General features: G+C 40.8%; 2 protein-coding genes across 2 annotated transcripts in view; both read right to left on the minus strand.

Annotated features, from left to right (window-relative positions):
* Positions 1-1,396: 1,396 nt before the first annotated feature.
* On the minus strand, positions 1,397-8,213 carry fezf1 (FEZ family zinc finger 1). Its single transcript, XM_068722535.1, is given in 5 exon segments — positions 1,397-3,435; positions 5,087-5,219; positions 6,173-6,307; positions 7,265-8,105; positions 8,146-8,213. Coding segments are annotated over 5 exon segments (1,413 nt in total). The 3' UTR covers positions 1,397-3,199.
* A 4,020-nt stretch (positions 8,214-12,233) lies between these two features.
* The window catches only part of cadps2 (Ca++-dependent secretion activator 2), a 135,532-nt gene continuing 132,097 nt past the window's right edge, over positions 12,234-15,668 (minus strand). The window contains 2 exon segments of the mRNA XM_068724123.1: positions 12,234-14,543; positions 15,173-15,277. Coding sequence (XP_068580224.1) covers positions 14,373-14,543; positions 15,173-15,277 — 276 coding nt within the window. The 3' untranslated portion in view covers positions 12,234-14,372.

Consider the following 15,668-nt stretch of genomic DNA (forward strand, 5'->3'; position numbering starts at 1 on the left):
GTGCAAGTTTGCCTTTTATTCTGAAGGCAAGAACAACGCGTTTCCTGTTTATTTTCCCCCAGTAAAGTCGAAGTAGAGATACATAAGAGGAAAGGTTTGTTTCAATGTACAGGACAGCCCGCGTGGGCGGCGTCGATGTGCGCGTTTAGAACAATATGAAATACTTACAAAGATGATATATAATACAACTTAAATACAACGTAGAGGAAACAGGAAGTGGAGTACCAGTTTGTCCTCCACTGACTGTAGATCTGCAGCAGATCAGCTGGTGTGTACGAGTCTCTACAGTACGGAAGCCTCTCAGCCAATCAGCGGCCAGAGCTGAGGAGCGGCCTCCTGCTCAGCCTGTCGCACTGTGATGACGTAGCGGAGTGCGAGTACTGTACTTAACCCGAATGTCGCTGGATTTTTACGTGATTTGAAAGTAAATTATTATTTGTTTTTATTGATTAAAATGTATATACTTGCTCCACCATTATGTTGAGCGCATGTTTGCTCATTTTAATGTTGTTTTCAGTAAAAGCATAAACAAACTTAAGTACAACTTTGAGGTACTTGTAGCCCACTGCTTTATACTTCTACTCCACTATAATTTAGAGGAAAATATTCCTATTTTCTTTAAAGTTTTTTGATAATTTATGTACTTCCTAAATTCAGATTATTAAAATATGAATCGACTATTATGATGTATTATTACAGATAAAACAGCTCAGCAGTATATAAAGTAGCCTAATTAAAATAAAGCCCGCCTTGACCTGCTGCAAGGGCTGAACACATCAACGCATCAATAACTATAATCCATAAATATGATGTATTCTGAACTCGGCCATTCTTCTTCTTCTTTTTGTACTTTTAAAGTGAGTTTTGATGCTACTTTTACTGAAGTCTTTTTACACCACTGTTGATGCTTTTTGGACCACATGTTAGATCCATAAGTCAAACTAATTAAACATCAACCCGTTAAGCTATCATTTATTAATATCTATTTATTTTTTAATTTAAAAAGTAATCGATTTGACTCATTTTTGCATCATTTTGTCATAAACAATAAGAAGAAGAAGACTTGTAACGTCGTAATGTTGACTTCAAGAGTCATTGTAAAAACTTCAGGTTGCTTTAAACTAGCTAATACTTTATGAACTTTATACTGTGTTGTTATTAAATGCAGTATATCTGTCTTTATGAAATATTACTTCTAAATGTAGCGCTTTACTGATTCTGTGCTTCTCAGCAGAGACAAACTGAGTTAAAATAGTTATTAAATATTGTATGAACACAAAGGACACGTTTCCTTTCGTTCGGCTCATATTCGGTGATATTCAAAGTGGAACAGAAGTGATCACAGGTTTGATTCTTTTATTATTATTTCCTCGTGTGTCTGCAGCAGGAAAAACAAAATAAAAACGAACCTTTCACCGTGACAAGAAACAGCAGCACAATTTAAAATAAATATCATAAAACACTTTTTTGTTTTTTTTTACAATAATCCTGAGATTGAAATCAAAGATAACAACAGACGGACCAGAGATGTAGGAGCTACGAGTGAAGTCCAGACGTTCTTCTTACTTTAAACTCTTCACCGTCAAAATCAACCGCGTGGGATTCATTGTCTCTCCTAAACAACCTAACGGTCCTCCTGGTTTATTGACCATCATTTCTAATAATAACAACAACATTATATCATAGAAGAAACACAAGCAGTCAGACGGTCTGTAAGGATCCTCTGACCCTGGACTCCAGTGACCACAGAAGGTCAAAGGTGAAGATGTGAGTGAGCAGCCCGTCTGACCGTCTGCTGGTGTTTCTTCACCCGCGATATCGACGAGTTCCCACGTCTACCGCCGCTTCACTGTGGCTCCAGAGGGAAACGGAGACGAACCGATGAGAACCGTGCGATGCGGTTGAAATAGAACCGGGCCTAGAAATGAAGATCGTGTCCTCTCAGCTCCGAACTTCTGGACGTAACGCGAGAGAAGGACTCGCTCAGATGTTTGAGGAACACCAGTTTGATTCCGGCTGTTCTCGTGAATGCTGTGTCCTTCTCACTTCCTGTCTGTGTCTCTCGGCGCTCAGCTGGTCGCTGTAGTTTTTATCAGACAAACGGGAGGAGACAGTGTTCTTGTTGGGGACTATTTTCAGCGGCGGATGAATCCACGTCTGGTGCTCTCGGCGATGCTCATTCGTAGGATAAACTCATTGTTGTTTTTTGTCTTTTCGTGGGATTTGACGTCAGTGAGAAAAAAAAACCACAGAACGTTACCAGACTTTTGTTTTGAAATGTAGGTTTTACATCCTGTTTGTGTTGTTGATGTTCCGCCTCATCTCTGGTCTCAGAGTTCATCAGCCTCACATCCTGAGATGCAATTGACAACATAATGAAAACTAGTAATCACTGATGACTAATGGCACCATAATTAGCCACCATTGTAGTATGATTGGCGGATGATCGGAGGATCAGTTCGAGCTCAGAGAGTCAGAAGCGGGTCGGGAGGTTCTTCCCCCGGTCAGTTTCCAGGCCGGAGTCGGGGGCCAGAGGGGTCAGAGGGGTCAGGTCCTATCAGGTCTGAGAGGGCCCCAGTGCGGGGGGCGTAGGACGTGTCCTGATGGCTCTTGCGGGGGGTCAAGATCGGGTTAAGTTTGGGGTCAACAGGCCTGAGAGGAGGACTGGAGGACTGGAGGACGGCGTCTCATCGGGGGAAGATTTGTACAAAAAGGAAACGTCTTTCATTGGTAGGAAAGACGACAGACTTTGTGGAGCCAATCAGACGGACTGCTCACATTTAAGTCAGAGAGATGTCGACCAAAACACACGCTAACCTCGGCAAAAAATATTTTCCTTGAGCTTAATGTGACGAAATACTTCAGAGGCTTCATGTTCAAAAACACGCGTCACAAATACCGAGGAGGTCTCGGGTCGGAATCGACGACCAAAAGACTCTCCGCATTTCTTTTCTCCCGATTGTCTGCATCCGTCTGGGACGGTTTAATCAAAACACACGGCCCAGATGCATTGTGGGAAATGTAGGCTTTGACTTTCACCGGGTTTTTCTTTAAAATTATATTTTGTGCGAATAAATATCAGATTTTGGAGGATTTCGTGGCTGGAAAAGGATGTAAATGTGACATGTTAGGACTGAAGTGTAGTGTCGGGCCCCGGTTGGGGGGATTACGTCGGGGCGGAGGGGGCGGAGTCTTTCGTTCAGGCCTGGGGGGGCGACTGCTGGACCACGAGGTCGTGCAGCTTCCTGATGTGCTTCTTCAGGTCAAAGTTCCTGCAGAAGCCCTTCCCACAGGTGGGGCAGGTGAAGGGCTTCTTGTCGTTGTGCGTGTGCATGTGGAAGGTGAGGTTGTACACCTGGTGGAAGGCCTTGTTGCAGATGGAGCACTTGAACTGCTTCTCCCCGCTGTGCGTCAGCTTGTGGTTCTTGTAGTTTCCTGCAGGACAAAGTCGGAGGAATGAGAGACGAAGAAAAACCTCCATGTTTTTATTTTTACATTTCTGTAATTGTATGTAGTGCAGTGCGTCTTATATGTTGTTTTATATTTACTAGTTATTTTTATTTTTCGTGAGCGCCGGTTGAAGAAACATCATTTTATTCTCATTTCCTGTTAATGATGTCATCACCAGGATGTGATGCATGTTATTAACGTGTAATAAAGCAGAGAGACAACGGGAGGAAGAATGACTGAACTAAAAAAGGATATTTGGATTTATTCATATTTTAAATAACAGTTTTTGACCCTAAAAAAATTCACAGCCTCTGATTGTCTACACAATATAAAAGTATAATTAAATAGTTTATTATATTTAATATAGTATATTTATATTCACAGTTACACAATGCTGCCCTCTGATTGGTGGAAATCAATAAACTCTTCTCATTAATCTGGTGTTTTTTTTGTGCCTTTTATTTTTTATTATTGTTATAATTCCTAAACTGCGAGGCGAGGATGACTCCTCTCTCCTCGCGTCTCTCTTCCTCGTTTCCTTTCTCTCGCATCACCCGCCGGGCCGGGGACTGAGGAGCAGAGAGGAGGAGAGGAGGAGGCGAGGGAAGGAATCGAAGGATGCGCAGGCTGGGAAATGGGAACGGCCCAAATGTTTAAGAAAAGAAAAAAGATAATCTGAATTATGTTTAGAGATTAAGATTGAAATACGACACATTTCTGTCATTGTTGTCGTGAGTTAATCAGTATTATTATGAAAACATCAATCAGAGAATTCCATCATGAATCACATCTAAAGATGTTTAGATATGAATCAGCTCTGAGTGTCATTAAAGAAGTACCACAGTGTAGTACTGAAGGACTGGAGTACTCGTGTGTACTGAGATGTGTACATGTACTCAAAGAGTACTTCATTCTATGCTCCACTTAAGGCCGTTTGTTGTACTTTTACTACATTTACATCAGCTTTAGTTACTGAACTCATATTATTATAAATATAACGGACAAATACACAATGTTGTATTATCATATTAATACCCAGCAGAACACAAACTCATGTAACTATAATTACTATTACTATAATAGAATATATATAGATATATATATACTGTATATTACTCTGAAATGAGCCCTTCTGCATGATGAGTACTTTTGATACTTTAAGTACATTATTAAATATATATTTGTGTGTTTGTGTGTTTTGTACAGCGTTGTGTCTCGTGTTCAGAAGCCTCGTGTGTTTTATCTGTTTTTGGATCTCAGTGATTTGATTGGCTGTTGCTTTGATTGACAGCTGACAGATGCTGCTGACTGGCGTTCAGCCTGATTATAAATGATCATTTCACCGCAAACACACATTTAGTACTGCTTCTGGAAATGTTTGTATTGAGATGTGAAGAGTGGAACATAAAAGAGCAAATTATTATATATTATATATATATATATATATATATATATATATATATATATATATATATATATATATATATATATATATATATATATAGCTTTAGCATGAGGTCATTATAATATGGGGAAAGTTGTTTCAATATTGCAGATAAATATTTTTACAATAATAATTTCATTTAAATACTATAGAGATTTTTACATCAGGTTGTTTTGTCTTTTTTCTTCTCACCTTTCTGATGAAATCCTTTCCCGCAAAACTCGCACACGAACGGCTTGTATCCCGCGTGGATGCGCGTGTGCGTGTTGAGGGTGGAGCTGCGGTTGAAGGCTTTCCCGCACTGGTTACACTTGTGCGGTTTTTCCTGAAAGAAAATAAAACATATATTAAAATGAAATCAAAAATTAAAATAATGTTAAAATAATGTTACAGTGAATGCAGCACGAGATGCGTATTAACCCCCCCCCAGTGGAAACGTGAGCCTGTGATTACTGAAGGGACGCTGATGCATTATGGGAGAGTCACAGTGACGCCACAGAGGGAGCTCGAGCGCAACGAACAGGCTGAGTAGAGGCGCGAGGCGAAAACTCTTTACCCTCTTTAAAAAAATAGACTTTAATGCATAAAATAATTAATTTAAATGTATTATTATTTACTTATTTTGTATAAAAGTTTCACAGGATTAAAACAGTAATAATAAAGTAACACACACGCACACACACACACATACACACACAGACACACACACGCGCATCTTAATGACAGTGGGCTCATTAGATCACTCCTCATATTAAATTGATTGACAGGTCTTTTAATGCAGGAATTATTAAACGATATTATATTTAGTTATTAATGTTCTGAAGCTTTTTAACGTTTTTAAATTTATTTTTGTTATCAGGGCTTTGATACAAAAACACATTATTTCATTTTAATTTGTTAAATATAACAATATGTGAACCAAAAGAAGAAAAATAAATCATAAACTACCAATAAAAATGATGTCATTATGACGAAGAAATGTTATTATGTTGTTACGAAATAAAACAATTATTAAAAAAATAAAACAATGAAATAAAACGATTATTAAAAAAATATAACAATGAAATAAAACTATTATTAAAAAAATAAAACAACGAAATAAAACGATTATTAAAAATAAAACAATGAAATAAAACGATTATTAAAAATAAAACAACGAAATAAAACGATTAATAAAAATAAAACAATGAAATAAAACGATTAATAAAAATAAAACAATGAAATAAAGCGATTATTAAAATACGGTGAACTTCAGTGCTCACGTGACCGTCGCTCTACCTGAGTGTGGATGATTTTGTGTCGGCAGAGCGTGCTCGCCTGTCGGAATCCTTTCCCGCAAACTTTGCACACAAAGGGCCGCGCGCCGGTGTGCACGGGCATGTGGCGGGTGAGGTTGTAGTGCGCGTTAAACACCTGAGAGAGAAAATACATAAAAATATATTTAATATCAACAGTAAGAACAACAATATATTAATAATAACTATAATAATGATAATAATAATAATAATAATAACAACAACAATAGTACAATTAAATAATAAAACAATGTCAATAATAATTATAATTATAAAAATAAAACACATTAAAAATACTTCTTTATACACCCGCCATGTTGTTCTTAAATAACGTTACATTCACATGAATTTAAATGAAGGAAATATAAATGAAGTATATGAGTTACCCATCAGAATACTCTAATTCTATTTTCTATTGAAGCCAAAACTGAAAGAAGAAGAATCTTTAATCGTCAGTTTGAGTGTAATTATAGTGAATCTGTCCGCGTTCATTTAATGGCCTTTAATGACTCATTAATAACACAATAACTTTCACGCGCTACGTGAGAGACACTACAGTCATAATTCATCTCGATGTAATTGAGGGATTAACGAGATGTAGTTGGGGGGGGGGGGGGGGGGGGGGGGTTGGTTCACGCGCTCGCTGTCTTGTGCTTTCAGAAGTAAAAACTAATATTCAGCAGATCTGGAGCTCAATGTCTTAAAACCTCACAGCAAGAAAACAAACAGAAAATATTCTAATTATTATAATAAAACTCTTCTGCTGGTTTAATAAGTCCTGACACTAAGTCTGACTTAATCTAAACTGTCTTTAGTTTCATGTATTTGAAACACGCGACCATGATTTACTTTAAATGAATTAAAGGAAATTAAACATGTTAAATGTTTAAATATTGTCCCTGAAGACAGTTTGAATGAATCCGATTCAAAGTTTTCATCTGGATTCATAAATCCTTGAAATAATAATAAAAACGTTATTTTTGAATTTGTCCTAATTGACTGTTAGATGAAGAAACTCAGCCCGGTCCAGGGTCCGGACGGGTTTAGTCTCCCGCCTCCAGGTGACAGAGCTCACCTTGCCGCAGACCTCGCAGGTGAAAACTTTGGGTTTGCTGCCGGGACACGAGCCGCTCAGCCGGGCCGCCGCCGCCGCCGCCGCCGCGGAGCCCTTGAAGATCTTATCGGTGAGGATCTGGTCCCGCTCCTTCATGTAGTGCTGGATCTGGCTCTGGGACAGCTCCTTGAAGGCCTGCACGCCGGACACCGGGTACCGCTCCCCGGCCTGCTGCGGGCCCGGCTTGCTCTTCTCCGCCATGAAGGCTTTGTGCCGCGCGGTGAGCAGGTACGAGGCCATCGGGTGCAGGTTGACGAGGCCGGCCGGCGGGGGGCACGCGCCGCCGTCCCCGCTGCAGTTCAGGTAGCACACGGTGCCCACGGTGGGGAAGGAGGACTGGTTCACGACCCGGGGTCTGAAGAGTTTGTACTGGCCGGCGGTCTGGCTCAAAGCGGAGTCCTCCTGCTGGTTCTTGTGGTTCAACCCAAAGCCCAAAAAGTCCGCGGGAGTCGTGAGAGACGACGCGTCGAAGTGGCCCGGATCCAGCCCGGCGATGCTGAGCCGGTGGCCCGGCTCGTATCCGAGCGGCACCAGCGGGATCATGCAATGCAGCGAGGACGGACAGACGTCGGGTTTCCCCGCGGGAGCGGACTGGAACCAGCTGGGGAGCGGTATCGACTTGGGCTCGGGCGTCCTCGCCATAATCCGGTCGATGGAGAAAGCGAGCGGCTTGCCGCCGCCGCCGCCGGAGGTGAGCATGTCGGAACCCGCGGGCTGGCTCCCAGAAGCCGGGGGGGAGCCGAGGATCCCCGCTGGGCGGCGGAGGGGACCGTCCATCACCTCCGCATCAACAAGAAGAAGAAGAAGAAGAAGAAGAAGAAGAAGAAGAAGAAGAAGAAGAAGAAGCTGCTGCTGGAGGGAAGCCGGGGGTCGGCGCTGCTCCTCACCGGCCCGCAGGAAAGGGCATCATCTGCCGGGGAAACCCCCCACCCCTCTGAATCACCGGCCCCGTTCCCGCCGTCCTTATTGACGCTCGATAACGGGCGTGCGGAGAGCCGAGACCTCGCCGATCGTTACCGTCCAGGAAGGAAGAGCGGGGAGAAAAAAAAAGTAGTAGATAATTTGTTCAATTCTCCTCCGTCGATGCTGTGACTCTGTCGCCGCTGGAGGAGGAAGAGGAGGAGGAGAGGAGGAGGTTGTCCCTTTCTTGGCAGGACTCCTGCTCAACTGGAAGGTATTTGGTGAATCCCAGGTCCCCTTGTGGCTTCGCGTGACATCATTTTTTTTTTTTTTTTTTTTTGGATCGTAATACGCCAGACGCGCAGCGGCTTCGGGGTCACGAGCTGTCAGGAGTTTTAGATCACATTTGGACGCTTCTTTTGGCTCCTGAAACCCTGAAGCCCTTTGGATTTTACGCACGGCTCAGAGACACGGAGCTGCACGCGGGTGAACTTGAGACGAAAAAAAAACAAAAAAACCCGGATCGAGTTGTTGAACAGGAAATGGATTTGAAGACATCGATCTCAGGCCTGGGTGGGCTTCGGGTCTTGGAATCACAAACTTTGACTCTCTCTCTCTCTCTCTCTCTCTCTCTCTCTCTCTCTCTCTCTCTCTCTCTCTCTCTTTTCTTTTTACGCACCAGATTTTTTTAGATGCCAAAACCTCCCCGCGACATAAAACCCTCTTCTGGATGGACTCTGATCGATATATGCTTATGAATTAACATGAGAAATAACGCGCGCGCTCTTCTCTCATCATGTTTTGCTCTTTTTACGCACGAGACGTTTCCCTTTCGGACTCTCCTCGTGTTCGGTGCTTTGGGTTCAGAGGATGAATGAAAACCTCTTCCAGCACACTTCTCCCGCGCGCCTCTTTTAGTGCACAGAGAGCGGACCGTGAACACGTGAACTCCACAGGATGACGACGTGAACACCGACACCAGCGCTCCTCCAGCCGCTGCGCGTGAGAGGCTGAACTCTCTCTGCAAGGGTTCCAACAAAAGACGGAGAGAATAAAAGCGACGCAGCGAACACACACGCACACACACACACACACACACACACACACACACACACACACGATACATTATGTGTGTGTGTGTGTGTGTGTGTGTGTGTGTGTGTGTGTGTGTTGGAAGAAAATTAAAAAAGTTTTTTAAATAATATTTTTTTTCTTCAGGTGAAAAATACAAATTATTATTATTATGATTTAAAATATATAAAAGTATATATATATATATATATATATATATATATATATATATATATATATATATGTATATTTTTTTAAATCTAAAAATGAAAATATCTGATCGATCATCTCCTCAATAATCCTCATTTATGAAACGAGTTCTTACAACTGCAGAGATACAAAATAAAACACGTGTCTGTAATAATATTAAGAGTACAAATGTACTGACACGTGACGTCTTTCATAAAACATCACATTTTTAAAATAAATCAACGGAACGAGACAGACGTGACTTCGTGTCGTTACCGGACGCTTCACGCGACACAACACATTCATATTAAAATCACACTTTGACTGCAGGATTGTGTGTAAAAATACAAAATGATTATGTAATAATTATGAGGAGCGTCTTATTATTTTACTCACTCTTTAGTGTCGCAGCTGCAGCGGCCTTTATTCTGTTCTATTTTATTTTATTCTATTCTATTTCTCTTTTTATTGCACGGTTTATTTGTGTTCATTGTTATTTGTCATTGAGTCTTGTTTTATACAATAACATAATGTTATATCACTTTACTTTATGAGCCACTCTAACATGTATAGAAGCTGTATAAATATCTATCTATATATATATATATATATATATATATATATATATATATATGTGTGTATATATATGTATAGAAGCTGTATATATATTTATATTTATTTATATATATGTATGTATATATATATATGTATAGAAGCTGTATATATATATGTATATATACATATATAAAAATAAAAATATTTAAATATATATAAATATAAAATATATATATATATATTTATATATGTATATATACATATATATACAGCTTCTATACATATATATATATATATTTATATATTTTTTTATATGTGTATAGAAGGCCTAGAACTGAATAAACAAAGAGAGAAAATATAATAAAACAAAAGCTAGAGGTAAAAATAAAATATGAAGTTATAATCGTTGACACATTCTGAACACAGATTATAATTATAAGAAACTTAAAAGATGTGGTTATAACTGCTACATTATAGGGTTATAACCCTCTGTCTAACGCTAAAGGGGAGCTTAAAGTAAACTGTTACAATAATAATAATAATAATACTAATAACGTATCTCTATATTTAACGTTATTGTCACGTTCAGCTTCACGTCAGTGAGAACAGAAGCTCTAAATATAGAATGAGTGGAATTCAATGTGCAGTTCTTAATTAACATCATCTGTGTGAAGGGACGCAATTATGCATAAATATATATGAAACAAATGAGTTCCATGCAAATGTACAGAAAGTGAAAATGATCATCATTGATATTATTATAGTAGTATCTGTGTGCCAGATAATACTTATTTAAACCTTTTAATGATCTTTATTAGTTTATGAATTATTGTGAACATCAGAAACAGTATTTCTATAATATCAAGATGAAAAAGGAGGAAATCTGATTCTGTTTACTATTTTAATTTTTATTCTTTATTCTTTATTTCAGCGTTTCTCTTTGCAGGAAGTCACCTGTAACACTAGAACCTCTGGAACTCTAAGTGTCATTATTAAAATTATTATTATTTCAACATGAACAGCAATAGTATTAATATATTGTGATCAATAATAATGATCATAATAATAAATAAATAGTGTGTCCTTGGCTGCAGCAGCAGTAAAAAGGTTTGATGCTCATTTTAATGAGAGGAAAGAAAAGTGCAGCTGATGGACGACAGCCAGAGGAACAGAAGCCCCTTAAATACATAAATACATAAATACAACCAACACCTTAAAGTGACAGGATTTAAGGTGGAATGAAGAAGATACTTTTAAAGGATTAAAACAACAGAAACCAAAATACAGTCCTGAATGTGATCTGGATCCGTTTGTGTTCTCTAAAAACGATGTTTCTTTTCTTATTATAGGGAACTTTTAGTTTTAATACCTTATATTAATAAAAAACAAAGGGATTGTTTCTCTTTATTATTGTGTCCTATAATCAAATATCAATGTTGTGTCTGTTGATCAACGGATGATTTTAAACTCTCTTCAACCTTTTTATGTTGAAGATGAAGGCCTTTTAAAATCAGCTTGAAGGGATAATTGTTGCATAATTAACAGTGCATTAAGACAGACTTATTATAGATTATGAATGCATGTAAAGGGTTCATACGGTTATGATTATTGGTGCTTTCATGAACAACTCAGCAGTGATTTTCTTTACTCTCTTATTTATTGAAATGGTTTTCTGGAGCTTCGGTTTCTCTCTCCATTTTTCCCTGAACTCTCACCATCTTTTATTATTATTGATATTCCTTTTAGGTTTCCTGCTGTGGACCGGATTCCTTCAGACGGAGATGTTCTACATTAATTATGGGATATGTTGGATGGCGTTGAGCTCATTGCTCTTTAAAGGCCAGTCGAGTTCCTCCACCATGAACTGAGGACGACGTTTCTTTATTGACACAGGAAAGAGACAAACTGTGGAGTTAGAAGAACACTGTAGTCTAAAATATATATAAATATAATATGTAAATATAATGGTCTGCTGAGGGGTCGAGACAAAACCAGGAAAAGTAGAATCCTAACTCATGAACACAGGGGGGTCTACATACCTTTAGAGTTTAAAGACAAACTACACATTTTCAAATATTCGCTCAAAATTTAAAAATTTCCTCAAATCTTAATGCTTTTTGTTGTGAATTTGTGGACAATATGAACCAATCACAAGTCCTCGCCTCTTTTCTAATAATGAAATGAGTGTGTAGTTTGAGTGAAATAAAAACACAGGTGCTTTAGAAACACTTTTAATAGTGACACTCAGATAAGACACCTGAACAAAGCAGGTGCACAATAAGACAATAGAAATGTACTTCTTCATACAGGTCGTTGTCCTCTGAACTGCACTGACACAAACCGGATCGGACGGTTCAAAACAGAAAACGTCAGGTTGTTGCACACAGTTGATCGGAGGCCTACACTGAGTTTTTACTTTGTACTTTATCTCAACGACGACACGCAAACAGACGGTAGAGACTGAATGAACGGCGGCATCAAGAACACGTCGATCAGGTTTAAAAACGGACCCACGGTCCCGTTGAAAGAGTCTGTTTTTTTCCCCGTTCGTCAGCATGTTTTTTTTGAAGACTTTGATCGACGGTTGGACACGATGCACATCAGGCAGTACGACCAAATCACTGCACAGCTCAATATTCTTCACAACAGTTAAAATTACGATGAACAGAGATCTGAACGGTTATCTACCCAAACATAGAGAGTTCTAAACACCTTCCTCGCGGTGAAACTGGATCGTGGATTTTGCATCTTTTACCGCCTGAGGCTACCGGTCGTTTGTTCGTCAGCGGTGGGACATTTTGAGCTGAAGAAGGTTCAGAAGAATACAGCGGTGCAGAGACGTTCCACTAGCTTAGCGCTGTAGGAGTTCTTCTGCAGATGTGAGACTCTGAACACCAAACATTAAGACTTCAACTACTTTCCGTTTTTGCTCTGAAAGCTCGACCCCCAACGCCGGACGAAAAACCTCAACGGACCATTCGGCTGAACCCCAGATTACGTTTCAAGGCAAAGCTTCTCAGCCACCATTTTCAAATGCTATCGGCCGATTGGATGGCCGTTATCGCTGGTTATCAATTTAAATGACGGTCCAAAAACCACGACTAGAAAAAACTTGGTAAAAGTTTCGTTCCGCCACGTTTGTTACGTAACTTACGTACCGTTAGTTACCAAACAAATCTAACCCTTTACGTGGTTTTCAGCATTGCAACTAACACAAATCGCCATTTTCTTTTGTGCAAGGGAAACAGTTAAATGTCCGTTTCTCTACTACCACCATTATTAATAATACTTATTAGTTGTGGGCACATTGTTGGTCCCCAAAAGATAAGCTCTTTAGATTTTACCAGACCTCGTGACACCCTCAGGACAGTGACGATCGTCAGTATGTTGTCGCATTGTCCGACGTAAACAAGACGTTGTTATCGATCCGCCACCTCTAAGGTCCGATTACATTTAGCCAATTAAAAGCTACGCGGCGACGGTTCGAGAGATACTGTAGTCGTGCTTAAAGGATCCAACATTGGCCGACGTGAACGGGGGGTGAGCTCGGGTCGGACAAAGAGAGAAGTAGAGTCATTTTAGACTAGACGTCTAGACGACCGGAGGAGTCGCCCCCTGGTGGACAGTAGAAAGAATGCAGCTTTAACACATGAAGCTTTATTTTTCAGAACCGGAGGTTGCCGCCTGGTGGAGACCGGTGTTGTGGGTCGTAACGAACATTTCAGCACACAGAGGATGCTAGCAGGACTTTTGATTTTTACCTTTAACCAAATAGGACGGTTATAAAATGAGACCATAACAGTATAAAGTAACATTCAAAGATACGATTGTGAATGAAAGTCAAATACCCAATGAAAATAAATCTCTTTAGTTGATTTTGTCTGTTTGAAAACGACTTTTCTGAACTTTACGCTAGAACTGTGGGGCAAACACAAAACCAGAGGGAGGAGCTCTAGCTGTACAAAGTGACATCGATCAGAGTACGGCTGCACGTGGAGGAGGGCGGGGCTTCCTGTCCCGCAGGTGAGAGAGGGAGGACGGGAGGACGGGGTTCGTCTCAGCACCGTCCAGAGGGTCCGTCACCATGAGTCCCTGTTTTTATTGTCGTACATTCTCGTACGGCAGTGTGTCGGGGCGATGATCATGTGACAGGTCGGGTAGAGAAACTAAAGGGGGGGGGGGGGGGGTCACCACCTGAGCGTTCGTCCTTACCCGATCAGGACCTCCGGTCACGATGAACGACGCCTCTACTGCACACGTGGTGACTTATCTTATCTACAACAAAACTCACACGGCGACGGAAGGTCCTGATCTGTTAAGGGAGGGGATGAAGACGGAGCAGCGGCGCGGAGGTTCAGTCGTCCTCCTCGTCGCTGTCCCTCATGCTGATGCCCTGCAGGCCGTCGCCCGACTTGACGGCTGCCGTGGCTTCCTCCACCGTCAGCCGGTTGTAGACGGTCTCGTAGCTCTTGTTGTTCAGCACGACGTCCAGGACGCCCTGCAGCCGGAAGTCTCGGTAGGTCTTCTGTTGAGACAGGGATGAGGTGAAGGGAGGAAGGGGGGAGGGAGGGAGGGAGGAGACAGAGAGCACCTTAGGAATGTGGCGAGTGGGAGGAGGCTCCTGCTGTTCACCGCTTGAAAGGACAAAAAAAAAAAAAAAACGGGAAGACTGAGGCTCAAGGACGAGCCGAGTCTTTTATGTGTCGGACCGAGGCGTCTGAGGGGCTTTTACCTTCAGTCAGAAGCCATTATAATTCCTCGTCTCGCTGCTTTCAAGTTAAACTCGCGGCGTCTCCGTACATTAGCGAACTACCAAAAGACAAAAGCGGCGAGCAGCACAGTTGAGCGCCTCTTCACACCGCTGCTGCTTTCAAGGACACTTGTGGTTTGATTTGTCTTTTCTTCTTCTCCTTCAATGTCAGTTCCGACTGTTTTTACACGAATAAGCCCAAAATTAAGATTTTTTAAAAATGCATTTTTGTATAGTCAGTCTAAGGTTCATTCTCTATACGATCTTTTCAAAGGAAAAAGAAAAGGAGACTTTAAATCCGGTACGTAAAAGTAACCTGTCAGCTCTGAATTTCAAAACTTTTTTTTTTCAACACAAAATCTGTTTTTTGTTTTGACAGAAGTTCTCGTGAATAGTTTTCTTACCTTCACAATCTTGATGAGTGTTTTCAGCTGGTACGCGTGGAGCTGCAGGTCCAGTCTGTCCGTCAGCCAAACACACACCGCCTTCATGGAGCCGCTGTACCATTGCTGGAAGCAAAAAAACAAAAACCAAAACTGTCAGCTGTTCACTGGCCCACTTCCTGCTTCAACTTCGACCCACCTTAGTGACGGCAGGTCACCAACATTTCAGTAACTCACACTTTTTAGTTTGATCTCCAAACGTTTGGATGAGACGGATAAACTGTTGGTTTGTTTCCAACCGGTCGAATACAAGTGAGGTGTTTTATAGCGAGACATTGGAAAAGTCTTTGAATGCCGTACCCAATCAAACCAAAAAGTTAAATATGGGATTTATACCTCACATTTTTGGAATCGAGACCCGAAATTTTGTCAAATAGACCATAAAGCAGAGTATGCTTTAGGGGGCGGGGCTACACGGTGATTGACAGGTAGCAGAGACGTATATGGCGTCTCTACG

This window comes from Cebidichthys violaceus, unplaced genomic scaffold (assembly GCF_023349555.1).
Source record: "Cebidichthys violaceus isolate CVI_PGR_0920_01 unplaced genomic scaffold, fCebVio1.0.p SCAF_3, whole genome shotgun sequence".
Classification (NCBI taxonomy): domain Eukaryota; kingdom Metazoa; phylum Chordata; class Actinopteri; order Perciformes; family Stichaeidae; genus Cebidichthys; species Cebidichthys violaceus.